Raw genomic sequence first — 22663 nt, 5'->3', positions numbered from 1 at the left:
CTGCATGCTACAGACACAAGAAACAGCTGTTGCTTTCTACTCTGTCTTTTCCTTAGGGTGGTGATGGTTTTCTACTAGATTTCTGTAAAAGTTGAAAGGAACCACAACAGTCATCCAGACTGGAATCCTGCAGAACTATTTGTGGAACAGAAATTTCAGAAAGATCTAGTGATTAGAACAGCAAAGTTTTGGAGCAGCCTTCCAATAGCATTGGTGAGAGAAGAGAGAAAGAAAAAAAAACCAAACAGCTGAACAAAACAAAAACAGTGTTTAAGGTGGCATATTAGTCAATTACAAAGTTTAAATGACATGCTTCCTACAATAGCAGTGATTCTGAATGATCAATACAGCCTCATGTTCCTATGGTTCTGCTGTCTGTATGTTTGTTTTGCATGACCATGTCTCTCCAGTTCTAATTTGAATTATTCAGGCTTCAATGGAATGAATAACTTCCATGCACCAACTATAAACTCCTTCCTTTTGCTTGCTGAAGTAAAAGCTATTGCCACACAAATGCAGAGTAGATACTCTCATTTTTAGAGGTATGTGAATAATACTTATTTTTCACATCTGGTAGAGACACCTGCAGTAGCCCAGCTGGTTTTAATGAAGCTGCTCAATCGACAGTAGGTAAGTACCCATTTATTTCTGGCACACATGCAAATCATTAGACCAGAGCCCATTTCATCTGAAACAGGTAGCATACAATAGAAAAAACAAGAGTCATTGAGCTAGAGTTTTCAAACATTGTTTCCAAGTTTTCATGTGAAATTAACTTAGTGCAGCTCCTTTCTCTTAGTTTTGTGGTACAATGCTGCCCTGCACACTCAGAATTCCATCAAAGAATTACTGATTAGAAATTCCTGCCACCTGGGTTGCAAACAGGGTTATGCAGGGGTCTAGTTCCATGATCTGGATTAATTTTAGCTTAACTTTGATCTTTAGTTACACTAGATGCCTTTCCAACTATCTTTCAAGTAACTCATGGTCCAGTAGACAACCAAGTCAAAATGTACTACAAGCCATCAGAAATTGCATCTAACCCATGAGAATACTTTCACATCAATATGAAAAAAAAAAAGGGGGACAAAGTATGCTTTCAGATTACAATACCTACATATTTAAGTACTATTCTTTGAGTAAATATCTTAAAAACACCAGTTTTGAAGAATACAATATACCAGATGATACAGTACTTGATGACACATTTTAACGCATATATATATATAGCCCACATGGTGTCTCAAGATATTTGGCAGGTTGTTTTATTCAGATTTCATAGCAGATTATTTTTAGGTTTAATGCTTAAATATTTCCAGACCTACAGAAATGAAAGAAGGACAGAGAAGTAAAGAAGCAGAAGTCTGTAGAAAAAAATTTTTTTTTTTAATTTCTGAATATTTGTTGTAGAGAACTTAGAATTTTGAGTTTAAGTTGCATTTTTATACCACATTTCATTAGATGGCCTGGAATCCAGCCCAACTAATTATACTTCATAATGTAGTTGGTAAATGGGTTCTATCATTGCCATTTTGCCCATAAGGAAGAAGAACTAAGCTCAGTAAAGGTGTCTTTCCCACTATAAAAGAGAAAAAGGAAAGGACGGGACCTATCTAATTGTGATTGCTACCATTACAAAACATCACAAATTTCAATCATAAAATCATTTTAAAATCTATTGTTTAAGTAGGAAATTACCTTTACTCTCATCTGTTGATTTCATGTGATTCTCGCTATCTTCAATGTAACCTGATCCTAAAATATTAAAGCAAAAGTTGAGCTGACAAAATATTTATTATAGCCAATGAATTAAATGAGCTATACAGCTGTAGCTCCTATTGTCATTACATTTATTTACATATAAGAAATCCTACTTTTGGGTTCATACCTAAGACATTCATATAACACAGGTGGGAAGAACGCAGCTTTTTAAATGATCAGCTAAAGAACAGCTGAGGAGTAACTTTGTTTATATCAGGTGCTCTAAACAACACATCCACCTGTCTTTATAAAGTGCATTGAGATCCTGGAATGAAAGGTGGCCAGTCATGGCAAGTTAATATTGCTATACTGTGGCCACATCACAGGACCATTTACCACAATTGAAATTTCCTCTGAAGTGATTTTCTTGCAGCTGTGTCAAAACTGTCAAAAACAGAAAGTAATTTTCTTTTACCATGATTTCTCCATCTGTAATATTGTTAACTGATTGCCTGGCAGAAGTGTCTGAGCAGACTTACAAACCAATCTTTGTATAAGACTTGCTCATAAAAAAACTGTACAAAGACAAAATGAGAGAAGATCCTTGGGAGACTGTTACTGGTATTCCTCTGTATTCCCAAAACACTGGGCCCTATCCAAACAACAACCACGTAAGCCCAAAACTTTAAATAAATGTTTAATTAAGCCAACTTACTAATAGTTTTACAGCAAAATATCCTACCTGAATAGTAGTCTCCATCATTGTGCTGTCTTGTCAGTTTTTCACTTGTCAAGTTTGTAGCCAAGGCAGAACTGAAAAGCAAACCAATAAAAGTTGATGCAATTATCCAAAACCAGTCAATGAAAACAACAACATGATGATATGTGAAGATCAGTCATTGTCTATGCTGACTACCACACATTCTTAACTACTGAAGCTAATGAAAATGTTGCCTTTGTCTTAAAGAGAAGCACAAACAAACATTAAGGTCAAAATTGTTCCCTCTTGCATTACTTTTCTTTAAGACCTCTGTATTTTTAATTCCATATCTAAATGCATTCACATGCAGACCTGATATTCTTCTATTTCTCTTAGCTGGCCTTTTTTTTCTATTTTTAGAGTATTTCCTCATCCTGTTGTTGTGTTAGCAGGTGGTACGTGAAGCATAACCATCTATTGTCTGCAGGTGTGTGCCATAATAAACTATATTCATACAGTGGAAAGCCTCCAGCCCTTAAAACAGAAATACTTCATCATTACCATAAAGCAAGCTATCTTACCCAGACATCTCCATGGATCGTCCTTTAGCTTGACAGAAAAAAAAATAAAAGCATCTATTAATAAATTGTACAAGTAAAAGAATTTAAAAATAATAATAAAAACAAAAATATAGTGATTACCTACCCAAGTCAGAATAATTTCTCTCAGCTATCACAAAATTAATTCCATAGTGTCTTACATCCTGTTTATCACCCAAGTCCCTTAAATGTCTCTTTCACAGAGAACATAAGATCCTAACCCCCAGACTTTAGCCTGGCCAATTTAAGCAGTCTGGGACATCCAGATACTCCAAATTTTCCTAAATATTTTGCAGTGTACCACATATCACAAAATAAGCCAGATTTACTTATTTTCTGAAAGAACAAGATCTGAAAGAATACCTTAATGATAAAAGACAAATCCCTAAGTGAAATTGTATTACATTGTGAGGAGAAGAAAAAACAACCCCACAACTTAATAATCTTAAATTTTTTTCTTGAGGACTGGAGAAGTACCTCAATTACACTTGAGCTGGGACCCCAAATCAAATTGTCATAGCTGTATAAGGGATCAAAAGATTCCTCAGGCCCTATCTGCCTCTACATTGCATGGGATTCAATTCCAGACCTAGGACTGCATCAGAACAGTGCAATTCTGGCCTATCTCCAATGACCTTTGCTTCACTAATGCCTTGCCTGCACCATTAGTTAGATGCTCCCATTCTGCCCAATATACTTGGAAAACTTCAGCACACTTCCAGCTTAATTTGAGCCACCCAGCATTTTTAAGTAGATTTTTAGGTTTTTTAAAATTGTATTTAGCCATCTCTTGAAGCCTCACCCCCACAAGCCTTTGCTCCTGAAACAAATGCAAGTTTAACTGTAATACATTCATCACCAAAGAAATAGAAGGAAACCATTCATTACCCTTTTTCTTCTTACACAAAAACCACCATAAAGCGAGAGTTACTGCTCCTGCGATAGGTATTAGGACAAATGCAGCAATGACACCTTTCTGCCAAGATGCTAAGATGACTGGAAATAAGAAAGACATGTTTAAGAGAGTATGTACAGTGATGGGTCATCATTACCAACTTCTGCAGTTCCTGACCTTTCATTTTACTATAAATTGGCCTTCTTATGCACTGGGGAAGAACTTTAAGGAGACTTGCGTGCAAAGTTCACCAGTGAGCCTCTCCTTTGCATCCAAAAACTCAGTACAACAATGGGCTGCTTTTAGCTTGCACTTGGCTCCTTTGGCTGATGAGCATCCCTTAAACTTTTCTATGTGACTTAGACAATCTCTGTTTATAAATGGATCTCTCTGTTTAACTTCTGACAATGATGGAACAAAACCAAGTAAGGTTATTATACTTAGTAACATCCCAGATAACATGACCTCACCTGTCATGATGACACAGTACATAGCTTATCATAACGGTTAGCTTACCACTGATGGTTATTGGATGACTTTTCACATCCACATTAGCTCGATTAGAAGCCATGCAGTAATACGTCCCTGTGTCCTGGCTGTTCATTGCCTCCTTGCGCCACATGACTCTGTCTGCATTTTCACTTTTTTCAAACAGAAGAACTTCACGATCAGTTTTTCGAAAAATCCTGAAGTGGATTGGCCAAGATCCTTCTTTCACAGAGCAGAGAAAAGCAGTCTCACTGCCATCTTCGACTTCTCCATATGGAATACTGCCCAAACTGGCATTCCTGATTGGTACTACAGAAGAATGCACAAAGACAACAAGTATTAGCACTATTAGGAATAACTTTGATGATAAAATATTGAATTGTAGAAATACTTGCTTTAATGTTTAGTTAAAGAGAGACTGAATGCATAATATTAATCTTTCTGAACAGTCTCTGCCAGAAAGCATCCTCTAGTAAATATTTCTACACATCCAGAAATAGAGAGGGCAATATAAAGAAACAAAGCAGACACAGAAGAAAACTATACCCATTCCACAGAAGTCAGTCAGCCTCTTTTCTTAAAATCATTTGGATGCCCCTCAGGCCCCAACCTACAAATTATTTAATTTTCAGAAATGATACACTCAGCAGTTCGACAGTGTAAATAATTATAGTTCAATTTATGTAGCTATGCTTTCATAGTTATTTAGATTTATGCTATTTTATGCTAACTGTATTATATCTTTCTCATAACACTTCATATACAATAGTGACTATCAGCAGATAATGGATCAAGTTCTTCAAAGGCCTAACCAAATCCCAAATTCTAATAGTTACAGAATATAGCAAATGCAATGAGACAAGTTTGTTTGTATTTGAACAAGTTGTAAGAATATGCATAGCCAAAGTACAGTTTTTAAGTTCGCTGTTTTACAAATTAAGTATATTGGCATATACAGAGCTAGCGTAGGAGCAGATGAGGATCAGCACTTGCAATTACCTGGGGAAATAATGTACAGACATTCTGTGATGCAAGGCATGTAGAATGTTAGCAGCTTCACAAAGTGTTTGGGATACGAAGCATCTGTTTTGCTAAAATCGCTAAACAAATTTTCTCTGAATACATGTGTTTGGGGCAGGGTCATGGATAACACAAGGCAGATGTAAAGGAGGAGTGGTTAAGGTGATACTGGTACAGAAGCAGGAGGAGGAAACCAAATCTGGTATTAAAAAATGCTAGTCATGAAAGCTGTATTTGTATTTGATAGGAAGCAGATTTAGATATAAGACATGGGTTACTACAATTGATTCCATGATAGAGAGGATTGCTTTATAAAACATAAGGTTTTTTTCAGATCTGGTACAGACAGAAAGGACAGAATATAGAGACTTTGAAGGCATCACCTCAGGAGCAGTGGGCTGCAGAAGGTTGGCTCACCAGACTCCAAAACATGACTTTCTATTCAGAACTTCTGAACAGTGTCACAATATATCCTGAACCACCACTCTAACAGGTGGGATACATTAGTTCCAGCAAAGAAATACCCATTTGTTAATGGACTAAGATTATGCTTTGTATTTGTTTATTTGCTACTCGTTATTTCAAATTATCTTGACTTTAAATCTCTTTGGATAAATCTCTTCAGAGTTTTATCATTCAGCTTCTCTCTAGTGTTAGCAAAGCATATCCGTGTGGAACTGATGAACTTAAGGCGCAATCCTACTTCTATGGCCTAGGCAAAGACCTGTTTGGGGGCTCAGAGAACGGAGAGCATGTCCTTCAACTGTGCAATAATCCATCTGAGTCAGAAGAAATGCAACAATTCTGGATGTATCTGTTCTAGTCATATACAGCTCAATGTCAAAACTCAGAGAGAAACCAGCCTGTTAACCACAAGTTTATCTTATTAAAACCAACACAATTTGGGTTCAAGCCAGGACACAAAACTGAAAACTCCTTGGTAGGGAGAAATACTCTCTTCTTTTCAATAGGTCAGAAATAGACTTCTGCTCTGGTCCTGGACTACTTTGCTGTAATCAAGATGGGTAAATCTAAAATACTGCTGATACATTCAAGAAAAGTAGCAAGAAGCCAAGGATACGGGTTAAAATGGCTCTACAAGTGGATCCTCCATCACCAGTTTCCTTACTTACAGTCCCAAAGAACTCTATTTTTTTCCAGTAGCTGTATGCAGTTGCTATCTGGTCAAATGACATCAACATAGGCGTCAACAACATGCATAGGATACATAGCTCGCTTATCTTTCACCACATACTGTCAAACCTCTACCAAAATAGTATAATTTTTTGACAACATCAGACTGATGAAACCGACCAACTCTGAACCAAGTAAGGCAGAGGTGACACTACTGAGCAGACAAATATTTTCAAGATGTTACCAGAAAATTAGTATTTACTTTAATAAAAGATCAATACCTAAAATTAGTCAGTTCCTTCTGTAGATTATGAATATTCTCAAGTCCCCCAGGAGCAGCAGCACAATCAATGCTTTATTTCCCCTTGGGTAGGAGACTATTATTCTGCTTACCTCATTCACTATTAAAGATGAACCCCAACAAGACAGTATCTGTCAACACAAAGCCTGCAACTTTTAGGGACCTTCATCTAGTGCAGAAGGCTTCAGTTTGCCTTCTCGAACAGATACTCTGTTCTCTACAATTGTTTATCTTAAATTTTCAAATTAAATTCAAGGTCCAATCCATACCTTGGGTACAGAATCCAAGAAACTTCCTTAAGCCCTATAACAAAACCTATTCTTAACAAGTAAATTCTTTGGGCACACAGGGAACTGCTTGTGATGGGGACAGAACATATCTAAAACAGTGACAGAATTTTCTTGAGCCAAACCTTTGAACCACTAGGATCTAAACCAGGAACTGTCACATGAAACCTCACTACCATCTGCTCTGAATTCACCAAACAAATCTACAGAAACATGGTATACTGAATAAAAAGTCCTACCAAGACAAGATGCTCTCTTACACATATAATAACAGGGAAAACCACACACACATTTTAAGAGTTATCAGTTCTGACACTGGTCTTATGTGACCTACTACAGAATTATTATTTACTTCAGTTTCTCTTTGTATCTGCCAATAGCACACTTGCAAGTCACAGCTTCTTCACTTGCATTCCCCTTCTTGGAGTGCTGTTAAGATTGCCAGCATATATCAGATCTCATGCTTTTTTTTCTGGGGACTTCCAATTCATCTTCTTTTTAAAGCTTCAACTACCAACTTCCCTCACGGGCAGAGGAATTTTCCCTTTCTACTTCACACACATTTGTAGATCACAGAATTTGCTCGTATACAGTAACTCCTAGTTGCTAATAAGCATAATAATAGACTGACTTTTAGAGTGACTTAGCTAGTGCAGCTTGTGGTGTCGAACATATGCTCAGTGGCCCTGAAAACTACAACTAATAACAGAGGGATTTATTAAAACTGCAGATTTACATCTTTTACCAGGAATCTAGCTAGCTCAATTATTTTAGTGAGTAAAATCACAGACTAATTCAAATATCATTATGTATACATTTAATCCAGTCCTATGAAAATCAAATATGAAGAAAATGGATCTGGTCCTGAAATTTTTAATCATTAGTTTTACTAAAACAGCTTCTATAAGATTTAGAGTCAGATATGTTTTTAACATTAAAATAAATTCAATTGCAGTTAACTTGATTTGGATTTCTATCAGGATTTTTACTTTAGTGAAAAATAATTTGTGATACAGATCTCCAAATATTTTTAATTCAAGTGACTAAAAATTTATAAACGTTTCACATCCATTTTGCTTAGTCCATCATCTGCTGCTACAGTTTTGAAAATAAAAACATGACATTGAAAAGAAGAAGAAATAAGCAGACTTACCTATTACTGTGATGTTTAGAATATTGCTAGCTTTCATACCACTGGAGTGATTATTTCTAGCATCACATTTATATCCTCTTTTGTCATTTTGTCTAATATTTTCATCCAAGAATGTAGCATATGTGTCATTAATTACTATTTTCTTAACTTCATTTCCTTTGTAGAATGTGAATGTTATTGGTGGCGTTCCCATCACTGAACGACAGATTAACTGTAGAGGTTTCCCTAACACCACTTCCGGTAAACCACCAACAATGGAAAGAGTTGGCTTGGAGACTGGAGCTAAAACAGGAATAAAAGAAAAAAATGTTGCAAATTACACTGCATAAGGCCAAAAGATACAATATTATTTTATAGAAAACATATAAATATACAATATTTAGCTAATTTGCACACACAGTCTATATTGGGAAGCTCTTCCTCATTGATAGAACGGAAGCAGGAGGTGACTTGAACAAAGCAAAAACATAGATAAAAAAGTTACATGAGTTAGAATAAAATAGCATACCAGGAGAATGTAAAGGAAAACAAAAAAGGGATCGGTGACCCAGCTGTGGATCATCCAAATTCCAGAACTAGCTCTGACCCAGGAAGTAAGTCTGTAGAGCAAAAATACATGCAAGTAATACATTGCATGTATTACCTGCAGCACGTAATCAGGGACCTCTGTTTCTGCAGCACAGTGAGCCACAACCCAGTTAATCCCCCTTCGTAGACTTGAAAAGCAAATGTGCTTGTTCCATGAGAGGGAAGGAAACTAGGGTGTTTATAATTAGTGTGCTGGTGAGGGGGTTGAATTGATAGCAAAAAAAAAAAAAAAAGGCTTTTCTGGAGTAGAGCTATCCAGATGCCCTCTGGCTCTCATGGCTTTCTGCCTGGAGCGTCAGGGGGAGGGATTCAGTGCAGACACTGACAAAGTTTCAGATCAAACTGCTGAGTGAAAGGTTTGCAGAACATTCCCAGCTCCTGTAAATAGTAATGAATGAGAGTTTATTTGGCACCTAGCAGAATCAAGGGAACAGAAGGAAGACATGCTAACTTCCTTCTCCTAGGGCCAGCCCTGGAAAAGTCTGACTTGATTAGATCATGATAGGCCAAATCCTCTACAGCTAAAGATTATAAGCACATCTCACAGAAGTTAATACTGCAAGAACTAATAGACACTTTGCTAGTTCACAGACTAGAGACTGATTCTGTAAACAGATGTGCTTATTTATAAGCTTACAGTTTTAATTTTTTCCCCCCACTATTGGGTTCTAAGCCTCTGTATCAACTCACCATAAACATTTATCCTTACAGGTTTGCTCGTCTTGACTATTCCTTTTACTTCAGCTTTACAGATATAGGATCCAGTATCATTCACATTAACTTTCATTGTTAAGTTCCTAGAATTTTTCAACCAGATGTCTCCATTTGAACTTCTCCGTAATATAGAGAAGTTAGCTTTCCGAAAACCACTAATGCTGCAACTCAAAGTTAGTTCTTTATTTTCATCCAGCTTACTTGCAGAAGTAGCCAATATTGGTGCGGGGAATAACTCTGCAAGATAGAAAGAGAATTAATTTGTTCAAATCAAGTCTAAAAGAATATGACTACCTATCTCAAAGTATACAGAATGAAGGACATACTGAAAGTTTACAATCAGTCAGGGAAAAAAACCCAATAATGTTATTTTAACATAATAATAATTTCAGGGAAAACAGAAACTTAGTAATCACTTGAAACCACTTCTCACATGTGTTATTTGAAAGTATTATTTTAGTTGGAAAGTATTAGTGGCAGGCAAAATTCAGAAACCAAAATCTAAATCTAAATAGCCTTTAACTTTGGGAAAATTTACTACACTTGGGTCTGGAGGTTACACTTGGATCTTGAGTTCTACCAAATTTAAATTTTAATCTGTTGAGTAAAATCTAACATGAATAGAGGTGTTACCTGCCACAACAACATTCAGTTTGGTGGTTTTAGATGCTCTCCCTTGCTCCACCTTACATAGGTATTCACCACTGTCCTCTAGAGTAGCTACTGCAGAGTATCTCAAAAGTTTCTCATCTCGTACACTGTTCAGTATTGTTTTGTTTTTCTGGAGTATGATTTCAATGTCACGCATTCGGGCTACCACAGTTGAGCATTCAAGCTGTATTCTGTCTCCTTCTGTAATATTACTTGAGGGCTTGACATTCAGAGTAGGCTTTATAAATGGTTCTGCAAGAGAATACATATAAACTCATGACCCAACTTTTTAATTATAGCCAACAAAAAAAATATAAAAAGAAAAGCTAAGCAACTTACCCCTGACTGTAACAAGTGTTTTATTGCTGTGTTCTGAGGTTTCATATTCAAGTTTTACAATTCTCTTACCATAGCAATCAAATTGTAAAATATTATCTCCCTCTTCAACAGAAAATTCCACTACAGAAAAATTTCTATATAGTTCATATACATATTTTTCTTTAGGTGTTGAATTCATCTTTATCTTCCGGAAAAAGAAATATAAAGGAGGTACTTCTTCTGGCAGCTCACAACGTAATTTCACAACTTCACCCTCTAAAACTTCTTTTTTCTCAGCAGTCAGGATTGGCTTGGTCATACCTTAGAACAGAAAACAAGAAAAGAAATAGTGTTTATTTAGGATTATGCAATGTTCTATCTCTGTTGACTATGGTAGTGATTTATGCTAATGAACAGAAGCAAATACTTTGCAGGAACTAAGCTTTTAAAGACAGTTCCTTGGATGTGTGGGTGCATGCCAAGGCACCTTCAGAAGAATGAAACAGCCATTGAGAGGGTAATACAATCTTGATGCAATGTGTGAAGTATGAAACTTGCTGTTTTGAAGGCAAGTCCACTTCCACCTCAGTGTTTGCTAGTGCCTCTCAGAAATGAGCAAGGGAAGAAACTAAATGCCATCCCAACTCCTGTACCTAGAGCTGCAGGCCTCTGAAGAAAAATTACAGGCCCTGCACAACCCTTTAACTATTTAATGCTGAATGAATTCTTTTCAAGTAGCTTTTCCAAGGGAAAAAATGTCACTTGCAGTCAAGAACACATGACTAGAAAGAGTATAGATAGAGGTGGCCTCTGTTCTCATAAGAAATGAAAGAACAAGACTGATATAACGTTGTCTACAAAAGTAGTCCACAGATGATACTAGCTATGGCAATGGGCATCACAAGGTGAGAATCTCTATACTCTATTTCCAGCTTTTCCAGTAATCTAGCCTCCCCCCTCAATCATGTTTATGATCTATAGGAACAAGCTTTCACAAATAATACTCTCTCTAGTCTAGGGAACAGAGGCTCAGAACAGAGGGAATGGTGACTCAGGAAGCATAGATTACATTCCTGGCTATCGCTGATCTGCCATGTAGCCTTGAGATCGTGATTTCATTTTTGTGCCTTAACATGAGGATTTAGTATTAAACTTTTGTAAAGCACCGACATGTTCATGAATAAAAAACACTTTGCAAGATATCCTATTTAGCACTAACTATTAATACTGCCCCCTGAAAGGTTGTTTTCTTTTGTATCTTAGAAAACCGCCCCATTTGAAGGATTACTCACCTGTTACCCAAACATGTAAGGAGTTACTAGATTTTGTCTTTCTGCCTGCTTCCACAGTACATTCATAGTCTCCTGTATCTGAAGATCTAGCCGTAGATATTTCATATTGTGCATCTCCTTTGTCTGATACAGTCATGAACACAAGCTTGCCATCCTTAAAAATTGTAAAATTATGCTTCAGCTGGAAATCCGCACTTTTGCTAATATCAGCATGGCAGACAATTGACATAGGATCTCCATTCTTTACTTTGACAGATGGCTGAACCTTGATTTCAACTGTGTTGAAAGTAAAAACTTGATGGGGAAAAAAGTAAAAAAGGAGTTATATTTATTTTCAATTAGTTTAACATAACACTGTTATCTCAAGCTGCTACATGTTAATCACAAAAATTAATTCATTGTACCCTAGCAGCAGGTGTTATAATTTCTGTGGTCAGATCTCAAAGATGTTGACAGTGGTTGCAGCTTTACCTTCCACTGCACAGACATACTAGAGGCAACTACTGATTGTCACAGCAAGCACTGTCCATCTGCTCAGCCTCTGCCTTGGAGGACTGACAGAATCATTGATTTGCTCATGGCCAAATTTACTCAATTCCCTAGAAGACACAAAGGACACTGGAACAGGTTTGCAGCTACTTCTTGGTTTTCCTTATTTCTTATGGTTTGTTGTCTTCAACTCTAACTGGCAGGAGATCTGAGAGGTGAACAAAATTTTGTATTTATACTTGTCTGAATAAACTGAAAACTGACAGTAAAACCCTGCTTAGAGTTGTATTAAACCCCAAGCCAATCCATCCCCAATTAGCAGAAATCCCTGGAGTTATCCCGGTATTTTTTATCTGAAAGTAAGTTTAGAGTTATGTCTTTCAGCACATTCCACTTTAAATACGTAACTCACAAGCTTGGGGTAATCTTAAATCTCTAGTTTAGGATAACTAGAGCATAACAGAAGATATTTGGGTTCAAGTTCTGCAAGCAAACACGTACATGACTAACTTTACATTGCTGGCAGGCCAGCAATCATACTCTCAGGAGTCCTTAGCAATCATAGTCTGATTAATTCAAATACAGAATCATGTGCAGAAGCAATGTTTTCAATTAATTTAGAATTAGATATTTTAGCCCCTGAAAAAATATACTGAATAAAATATTCCTCTTGAAAAAAAATAATTAACAATTAATAAGCACTTTAAGAAATAAATTTTATAATAGCATTAAAAAATATATAGTGCTTCTGTGTTTATAACCACAGCAATGATAAATAATTTTTAGCTTAAAATTTTATAATTATTAGAATCCTGTTATAATTAATATTTTTATTCACACAGCTAGATGAACAAGTATAGAGAAAGATTTATGAGTTTATTCCCTTTCCTTTAGAACTTACAGCTTTTGGGAATGCCCATTTTGCCCAGAATTTGTTTAGAAAATTGCTACAACAGGAAAACTTTCCTGCATCTAACGAAGTCCCTTGCCATGTACACTTACCAGCTATTTATAAATTGTCCTTGTTAGAATGAGTTTTGGGTGTAAAATCAATGCAAAATTGTAAAATTTTTTGTATGTGAATAGACTACATGACAACAAGAAGCTAACATTTCTCCCTAGTGATGGAAAAAAGGAAGTATGCAGAGTGTACGTGCTGGAAGTCAGCAAGATGATAACATAAAAAGTAAATGCATTTCTTTCAGAATGAAGTTCTGTACTCTGCTCAGACATGATATTTTCTTTTGCAACAAATAGACAAAAGAGAGTGCTTTTAACTTATATTCTATGATTTTATCCTCCCTCCTTGCTTATGGGCATGAGAGGGTTTTTTAAAGACCAAAATAAAAAGCTAGTAATTAAATTTCCTCTCCTGTCTCTTCTCTTGTATGCCTCAGTAAAACAAATTACTCTAGGAAAGATTTCACCATAACATTTATTAAAGTATGAGCAGCACATCTCTCATTTAAACATTATACCAAGAAACTCCACCAAGTAATTTTTTTTTTTTTTTTTTTTTAACATGACCAAATTTTGTACTGAGCTATAGTACAGCAAATCCAGATAACCTCTGTTATGGATGCACATTAACAACTGAGAAATTAGTTAAATTACTTATTTTAAATTTGTATGCAAAAACCCCCTACCATCACCTACCTCTCTCCTCAGTGTAAAGTTCTGAACCTGGAAAAAATAGAAAAGAAATGTTATTTTCAAAGCTTACGGATTGAGAGACAGTAATAGGAAACAGTAAAAAGTGCAACGAACCCCAAACTAGAAACACATGTACCCACCCAGATATTGTTACCAAACTTACACTGCAAGAAAATCACCAGAAGAGCAAGATACATCTCGTTGCTGAAGAACAGACTCTTAATTCCAAAATAAAACAATATTCATCATCAGAGGTGATGCCTCCAGGTACCAAAAACAAGTTACTTTTTTTTTCTGTTTTTTTTTTATGGAAGCAGAAAAAATTTTGCCGTTAAAATTTGTAAGTTTTCCCAGATCTTCAACAGAAACTGGCTAGATCAAGTAATCGTTCCCATTACTGGAAACTGGAAATGGCAAACAATGAGAATCTATCTGCTGCTCACAGGCAGATTACTGTTCAGGAAGTGACTGGACTTTTCCTGAGGGCGCCACCAAATGCATTTGCTTTGTTTAATTTCTTAAGGTGTATTAAAAAAACAAGAAGTTCCAATGACATTTATCCTGCAATTCCTGTCAATACTTTTTTTTTTTTTAAGTCACAATTAACCATTTATGAACACAAATTACCTTCACTATTTGACCTCAGTGGATCCTTGAGCAAATATTTCCCTTTATCCATGGAGAACTCTTTCAGAGAATACTTATATATAATTATTCCATTTTCCCCTTCACCTCCATTTCTAGGTCTCTCATCTTTGCTGTGGCAAAGAACAGCTTTACTGTAGGGTGCACAATAAATTCAAATTATCTCAGAAACCATAGCTACTGTTGTGCTAGACTAGAAGATTGATAGGCAGATCTCTCATACTACCATCATATATCAAAAACATGGAACTGCACAAGATTTTAATGTAGTTAGTACAGCACAAAACATACACAGTCATAAAACGTAAACCCCACCAAAAAAAAGAACTAGTTGGAGTTTCATTTCTCAGCAGAAATCTGAAGCAACACTGGTACAATCTGAAATAGAGTATACACTGGAGCAAGAGTTAAATCTGACACTGTTTGAATTCAGGCACCCCCAAGAGATCTGCTGACCTTTTCTGCATTGCTGAATTTTTTGCAGTGGTATACGTAGCCTGACATTATGAGAGCTAACTTGAAATCAGGGGTGATGAATTCTGCATCCAAAACACTAAAAGCAGAAATTGAACAAATGTGATCAGAGGAAGAAGAAAAGTTGCAAAATATTCTACTTCAGCATTTTGCCCTCAATTTCCACTGGTGTAAACGTCTGTCTGAGATACAGTAAGGAACTGATGTAAAGTTCAGAACACTTGAATTATTCAACTATATTTAACAAAATGGAAGGCTTTTTTCTGATTATGGACAAGAGCCTAAAGAAAGAAGAAAGCCTAAACACAAGTAAATCAGTAGCCATCAGCTTTGATTTAGGTGGAATTGTTCTGAAGAAAAGTAGTTGCGAAGAAAAGTAAAATGTAATCATTATCCAAAATCTCATTGCCATGACCAGTGTCTTGATATTCAAATGGAGAGGGGATGGGAGAGATAGGCAGAACAAGGAAAGCAAAAGGATTACAGAGATACTGTCCTGTCCCTATCTCTCCTCTTCTGCTTTTCTTATTTTGGTACTACTTTTTTTTTTTTTGTATGAATGTGCTTTTAATCTTAAATAACCTGACATTGCAGAAGTGGCAGATTTAAGCACCAGTTTCATATCCCAGAAAACAATTTACTCTGTAACTTTTAGGAATTCAATGTTCAGTACCTTTCAGTTGTTCAGGATATTCCTTTCTTGGTTTATCAGTCCACTTTTAAGTCAGACTTAAATCATTCCATTTGAGACCTAACACTGACTCAGTCCATAGGCTTGATAAAGTGATTTGAAATCATGCCCTTCAAAAAGTGTTTCTGAAGTTATGTGTCCCAGAACTCCTTAAGTAGTGATTTAGTTTTAAGTTATTCCTGAAAATCAAGTGTTCAACTCTTAATTCCTTAGTTTCTTTTCTTTGTAGACAGAGTCAATGCTTTCCTTTATTTCCACTGACATTTTCCAGGCTTGTTAAAACTCTGCTTAAAACCATACTAAATACATTCACAGAAGTCTATAAATGAGACATACAGTTCTCATAAGCTTCACTGCTTACATGACACCTCCCCCTTTTTTTTTCTCCTAGGATCATTGAAAACTGTATTTTTTTCCCCAAAACAATAGTTTACAGCTACAAGTGTACTTTAACGCTTGTATTACACACATAAGCATGGTATTTTGGAAAATGAAACAAGAGGGAAACACTCATCTGCTTAACAATGTATCAGCAATATGAACAAGCATCTATCCAGCTATTTTGCAGGGAGGGAGCACAGAATGGCACAATAGTCATAGCAGTTAATGACTAAGTAGTAAGCTGTTTAACTAGCAATAGTATTCATTCTGCTCAATCCAGTCTGTTTGAAATACATCACCAACAAAAGACTGGTGGTTTGGCTGGTTGCCATCAATGGTCTCCAGAGCCAGGTAAAGGAAAAGAGGAGGAGGACACATGGCAGGTGGAGAACAAAGGTAGATCAACTTGTGCTATTGATAGCAAAAAATAGGAAGGAAGGAGATTTCCCCCTTTCCCCATAAAAGAATTCAGCAGGACATATAAAGCTCAGCAAAACCACACCAGTCTTTCCCACGGGGAACAAAGGCTCTCAGTCACAGAGAGGGAAGGAGAAAGTGAGTGTGGGCCAGTATCCTTCAGAGTGAGCCACTATGAGTGAGTTCAGAACCAGGCTGGTTTCAGACCGAGGTGGAAACGCCAGCTTTTAGGATGAAGTAGGTCAGGAGTAAGGTTTAATGGTGCCAAAACCTGAGTGTTGTGAGATGTCACCCCCAAGTGAAGGATGTTCCATAAGACCTCACCAGCCAATTAGACTGTTATATCCCTGATATGCCCTCAACATTGCCCTGGAGAGGAAAATCTAGCTGGTATTGACCAAAACCCAATAGTTAACTCCAGGAATTTAAGCCAAAATATAATGAAAGTTGGGAGAAAAGCATTTCAAACGCAAAAGAATGGCTTGAGACCATCTTCCATTGTTAAACTAGAAATCAGATTGACTTAAAGAATTTAAACTTAAAAGTACCTGTGCCAGTAATACAGCTGCATATTTTCCCGACAGTCATGTTATTGTAATCTCTCAAGATATGTTTTTCTGAAATACATATGATCAGACAAAGTTATTCTACTATACATCATATAAAGAATGCTATTCAGTCCCTATTATATTTCTGGGAAAAGTAGGATTTACCTCAAAAATGCAACACGCCTTCTGAAGCAGACAGAATAGTCGCTATAATCTGATGCAATGCCCTTTGAAACCTATGGGAATCATAACATTTAATCTCCTGCCCAATGAATTGGACCCTTAAACTCTAAAGTTGTGCTCACCTGGGAATTCGTGATCCTTGTTTCTGCTGGCTGGACCCCTTGCTACTTGCTTACATATGACATTTCCTAAAAAACACCAGCTCTGTCATCTGAATAGAGCTTTGCCTAAAACCAGAGGCAAAGCCTATTCTCCTAACTAAGGGCAAAATGCTGAATAAGGTTTTCAAACTTTTCCCTCTGCAAATACAATGTTTTCAGCCAGTCCCTTATGACAAGAAAGAAAGGTAGGAATTCACACCACATTTCAATTCTTTGTTTTCATTTGCTCTCCAGCTGGCTGGCATGACAGTAAAGACTACATAACAGTGCCAATCTTTAGGACTTACATCTCGCTTCCTCACAGAGCACATGCTGATTCCAGCAAATCACGTATTGCCTTCAAGTTCCATCTCACTGATTTACTGACAAAACATTTCTCTTAAGACAACATTCTGGGGTCATCGAATCTTGTCCCGGATAACGGAGGCTCCTCAGAATTTCTTGTATAAGTTCACTGATTTGCAAAACAGTTAATTGCTATAGAGGTGTACCTACAAATGTTTGGGATAGTCTAAATTTTATTTTAAAATTTATACAAATTCAGAGATCTTGTGTTGACTTCAGTATAGATGGACACACAGCTTTCAAGTGACCAAATCAAGAATGAAAAGCAGCTCTGATTTCTAATCCTCCAATCCCTGAAGCATATAATCATTTAATTGTTTTGGTTCCTTACAACAGTGAATTATTTTGCTTAATTATCACTTCCTGCTTCAGTATACTCATAGATAATAGAACTATAACAAACATAGCTGTTTTCACAAGTCTAGACAAATCCCTGGGGAACTGGGAACGAACTGAGTTTGTTCTACATATATTTTCAGGGTACATTGTCTTCTCTTGAATGTGAGACATTTGCATCATTTGTCTTTATTTTAAAAGTGTCTCTGTACCTCCCCAGAGAAGAATAAAAAATTAATTTTATCCCCGGATTTGAATATTTACAAAAAAACATTAAATAATGATCCAGAAGTCTAGAAGTTCTACAATTTACAGAAACTCTAGAGTGCCAAAAGTTTGTGCTTCGCAGATAAATTGCATTTCCCAATGGCACCATCTACTGGGAGATGACCACTGCAGTGAAGCACGCTGTGGTTCCCTCACTTCTCTCTTCTGCAATTAAACCTATGATTACTGACATCCAACACCTCCTCCAAATGGCAATATAAATTAGATCTGGAAAAGGAACTGAAGGAACCAGGAAGCTGATAATGAGACAATATCAGAGGCTTTCACACTGACATTTTTCTTTTGAATACAACAAGAGCTAATTATTACTATTAGGCTTTATGCTTCCTTACCAATATGGTGTCACACTGAAAAGAACACTAGGAATCTGAAATCTTGACTCGCATTTCATACAGGACACACTTCCATGCACCTTAGAGATTCATTTAGACAAAGGAAAGAAATTTCTTCTTTCAGAGGTGTGAAATCTATTTGCTGATTTACACTATGATCATGGTCTCTGATACCACCTCTCAAACTTTCTCTGTTCTAGTAGTATAAGTGACTTGATTCTGCACCTGGAGAACATTTTTAACTGCTGTCTTCTGCTTGGTTAACAAGTTCCTCAGTTGAGAAACAGACAGCACAGGCTGTACCACTATCACACAGTGTGCTTATCTGGCAACATACCAGATTTTGCACTTGTTTTGCTTAACATCCAGCACTTCTGGGTGCAGCAGAAAAACAAGTTCTGCAATAATATTCATCACAGAGTATGGACAGTGCCAGAGAAAAGGTCAGAACTTTCTGGCTGGAGACGGAATTAATTCTGGAAATATTTTTCCTTCTCTGTACATTCCCATTGTTTTTGTATTGCTTGATGATTCTCCCAGCATGATCCCACATCAGTTTCATAAGTAAAATTCAGTTGGTAGTCACTCAACAACCTGATCCAAGCTGACAGAAAAATCTTTCAGCAGACTTTACACAAACCAAGAGGAAGAATTTATCTGCTTCCTGACCTGCAGCAGATGTCCACATACAGCCATTGCTGCTACTGATATCTTCTGGTTAGGATGCACAAAGGGGCAGATACTCCTCAGAGTAGACAAACAGAAGTTTGAAAAGGGCTGGGAAGCAGACACAGTTCTGACAGGTGTATTTCTTTTTTCATTTAGTATGTTAAGTATTCAAAGTAAGGAAAAAAAAAAGTTATTTTTTGTCAGAGGTTAGGAAGCAGAAAAGGTTAAAATTGCAGAATTTATCCCAAGAGAAATGCATTAGTAGCCTCAGTCTTTGGTGTTGCCTCAAAATTTTTTCTTTTTTTCTTTTTTGGGGGGGCACGGGGAGAGGAGGCACAGGGAAGTAGTACCATTTTAAAATATTACATCTTCGAGGTATTTGGGAGTTGTTAAGTTAACCAAATCATGTACTCAACAGTTCCTTTCACCTGCTGACATGTTCCTTGCAATTTCCAGTTCATTGAAAAGCATTCACCACATTAAAATTCTCATTCAGAACCTAAGGATCACTGCAAGAACTTTGAAGATATCTTACATATGCATATAGGAAAGATCCTTTCCTGTTCTGCTCTTACTTGTCCTCTATAAAAACAATCTTCTCACAATCAAATACTCAGCAGTTAAAATATACAGCAGACTTGCCACCACAGCCATTTTGAGTAGGAGTGTAAAAATACAGTACTCCACGATGATCTAGCTATATCAGTAAAACCTTTTTGCAGGCAAAACGGAAGCGCTTAATTCATCACCAGACATAGCTGTCAGCACATGGTGAGTTCTAGCAAACCTGCTACCTACCGTAGCAGATGCTCTTCCAGGATGGAGGGCCTCTCAGGATGAGAAACTGGGACTGGGAATGACTTTTATAATTCTGCTGAAACACGCAAATTTCCCTGGAAGTCTACGATAGGACAGATACAGTGTGAAGCCTTCACAGCCTTACTACAGGATGTTATCTCACACTGTTTTCATGCTTAAGTCAAAAAACTGACCTTGTGAGTGAAAGCCCAGTTTGGCTTTTATTCATTTCCACCCGCTTGCCTGAGGCAGAATATTGTCACAGCACCAAGTGATGCACATCTCCCTTCCAGACTTTTTAACTTACTTGTTTGGGCTAGACAAATTCTGTCCATTACTTCTTGTTACATTTATGCAGTTCTTCCTACATATTGAACCACATTAATTCCAGGCATGAAACTTGGAAACTCCAAGCTCAGCCAGTATCTTACTGATGCTATAGAACTCTATGTATACGTGCTGAACTCAACAACATCGTATTAGACCAAAGTCAATAGCCAACTCTGCCAGAAAAACAATCAACGTGGAAGTAAACTTTGTTTACTACTATCCAGGACACTCTTCAAGACATTAATGAGCTAGTTAGTTTTCAAAGTTAGAGTAAGTGTTCCAAACCTCATAGAAAGGTAATGCCAAGGGATAATTTTGCTTTTTTCCCCTGTTTCACATTGACAGTATAACCAATTGGATGTCATATGGACAATATGGATGCTGTTCTCCTTGCTGAAAGGCAAAGAAAGACAGTGACATTTTGTCTCAGAGTAACACTACAGAATTTAACGAAGCTCATTCCTTTAAATTTGGGACACTTCCAGCACATGTGGAAAAAAAATACTGCCTTAAAGCCTTTTACAAAGCTGCTGTAAAGATGCTGTCCACCTTCAGATCTGTTGAATACTCACCACAATTATATTCACGTAAACTAGCAGAAATTAAAAGTGTTATTCCAAGAGCAGCGCTTGAGAATAATAACGTGTCATTGGCATGCATAACTCCCATGAGTACACACAGTCCACTGGATTATGCTTCCACAAAATTCTGGTACATCTAGCCCTTCCTTGCCCCATAGGACTGAGTAGTCATAGAATGGTTTGGGTTGGAAGGGACCTTAAAGATCATCTAGTTCCAACCCCCCCTGCTGCAGGCAGGGACACCCTCCACTAGACCATGTTGCCCAAAGCCTCATCCAACCTGGTCTTAAACACTTCCAGGGATGGGACATCCACAACCTCTTTGGGCAACCTGTTCCAGTACCTCACCACTTTAACAGTAAAGAATTTCTTTCTAACATCTGATCTACATCAACCCTCCTTCAGCTTAAACCCATTACCCCTTGTCCTGTCACTACAATCCCTGACAAACAGTCCCTCACCATCTTTCCTGTAGGCCCCTTTAGGTACTGGTCAGCCGCAATTAGATCTCCCCGGAGCTGCCTTTTCTCCAGGCTGAAGTAGTCAAGTAATTTTTTCTGGAATCTTCTTTATATCAACCCATCTTAATCATTTACATTATAAACTTCATCTAAGGTCTCATTTTCTAACCAGTACATGTGATTACTCCCCTAGTGGTAATCTAGCAATTGCAGGCTGGCTTTTATACAAACTTCTTCAGTAAGCCTCAGCTACCAAATCCTATCATAATGGTGCAAAAATCTTTCTTACATGCAAAGTGTGTCTATTAATGCCCTGCAAAACAATTATAAAAATTGAAAAGTAAACAGATATTTGAGCAGATGAAACAGCTATGCGCAAGTACGGACAGTTAAATGAAACGCTGTTCTTCCCCATAGTCCTGTGTGTGTAGTTGAAAGGAATGGGGTGTATCAAACAAAATATATTCCCTCCTATTTCAGCCTCTAAACTCAAAGGAAAAGAAAACAAAACACAAAACCCATCAAAACAAACATTGAGGACACAGACAACTACAGGATCTCCATACAGGAGAAAAGCGAGCAGCATTGCTTGTCAGACCCCAAACCAGCCCAGAAAGGCACAAACAGTTCTGGAAGAGCCCTCCTCACTCTCTGAACAGAAACCAGCGCTTAGAACCAGCACTCGCGTTCCTTACATACCCAGGCCGCACAGCCCGAGGGAAGCAACCAAACTCTGTAAAGCTGCTGTACGTGGGAGATCCTGGTGACAACTAAACTTCTCTTTTTTGAAAGATACGGACAAATTCACAGCTTCCGAATAAGCACCGTCAGCCAGTCCCTCAGTGGCGTTACAGAGCAGGAGGAGCGAGAGGCGGCCGGCGGTTAACAGCTTCACGCGCTCTCCACAAACCGCCGTCAGCTGTGTGTGAGGCAGCCGGCTGCCCACAGCCCCTCCCGCCTTCACACACCGGGCCAGGGCGCCCTGCCCGTGCCTCAGAGGAAAGGAGAGCGGCCCAGGCCCGCCCACTGTCCGCAGCCG

At 37.4% G+C, this 22663-nt stretch overlaps 1 protein-coding gene across 7 annotated transcripts in view; it reads right to left on the bottom strand.

Annotated features, from left to right (window-relative positions):
- The window catches only part of PECAM1 (platelet and endothelial cell adhesion molecule 1), a 34698-nt gene extending 20211 nt beyond the window's left edge, over nt 1-14487 (bottom strand). For 3 of the 7 annotated variants that reach the window (XM_075770845.1, XM_075770849.1, XM_075770848.1), the window contains exons 1-12: nt 14148-14486; nt 13988-14014; nt 11843-12136; nt 10572-10871; nt 10215-10484; nt 9558-9818; nt 8280-8561; nt 4412-4693; nt 3889-3996; nt 2983-3010; nt 2444-2514; nt 1699-1755 (exon numbers count right to left, since the gene is read on the bottom strand). In XM_075770845.1, coding sequence (XP_075626960.1) covers nt 1699-1755; nt 2444-2514; nt 2983-3010; nt 3889-3996; nt 4412-4693; nt 8280-8561; nt 9558-9818; nt 10215-10484; nt 10572-10871; nt 11843-12136; nt 13988-14014; nt 14148-14181 — 2014 coding nt within the window. In that variant the 5' untranslated portion in view covers nt 14182-14486. Of the gene's footprint in view, nt 1-1698; nt 1756-2443; nt 2515-2982; nt 3011-3888; nt 3997-4411; nt 4694-8279; nt 8562-9557; nt 9819-10214; nt 10485-10571; nt 10872-11842; nt 12137-13987; nt 14015-14147 lie in introns of all 7 variants that reach the window. The other 4 variants (XM_075770844.1, XM_075770846.1, XM_075770847.1 and 1 more) reach the window with 2 other exon arrangements.
- Between the last annotated feature and the right edge of the window lie 8176 nt (nt 14488-22663).

The sequence above is a fragment of the Balearica regulorum genome, chromosome 18 (genome assembly GCF_011004875.1).
Source record: "Balearica regulorum gibbericeps isolate bBalReg1 chromosome 18, bBalReg1.pri, whole genome shotgun sequence".
NCBI classification, from domain to species: domain Eukaryota; kingdom Metazoa; phylum Chordata; class Aves; order Gruiformes; family Gruidae; genus Balearica; species Balearica regulorum.
The sequence above is the reverse complement of the archived record's forward strand: the minus strand, read 5'-3'. Positions and strand labels throughout refer to the sequence as shown.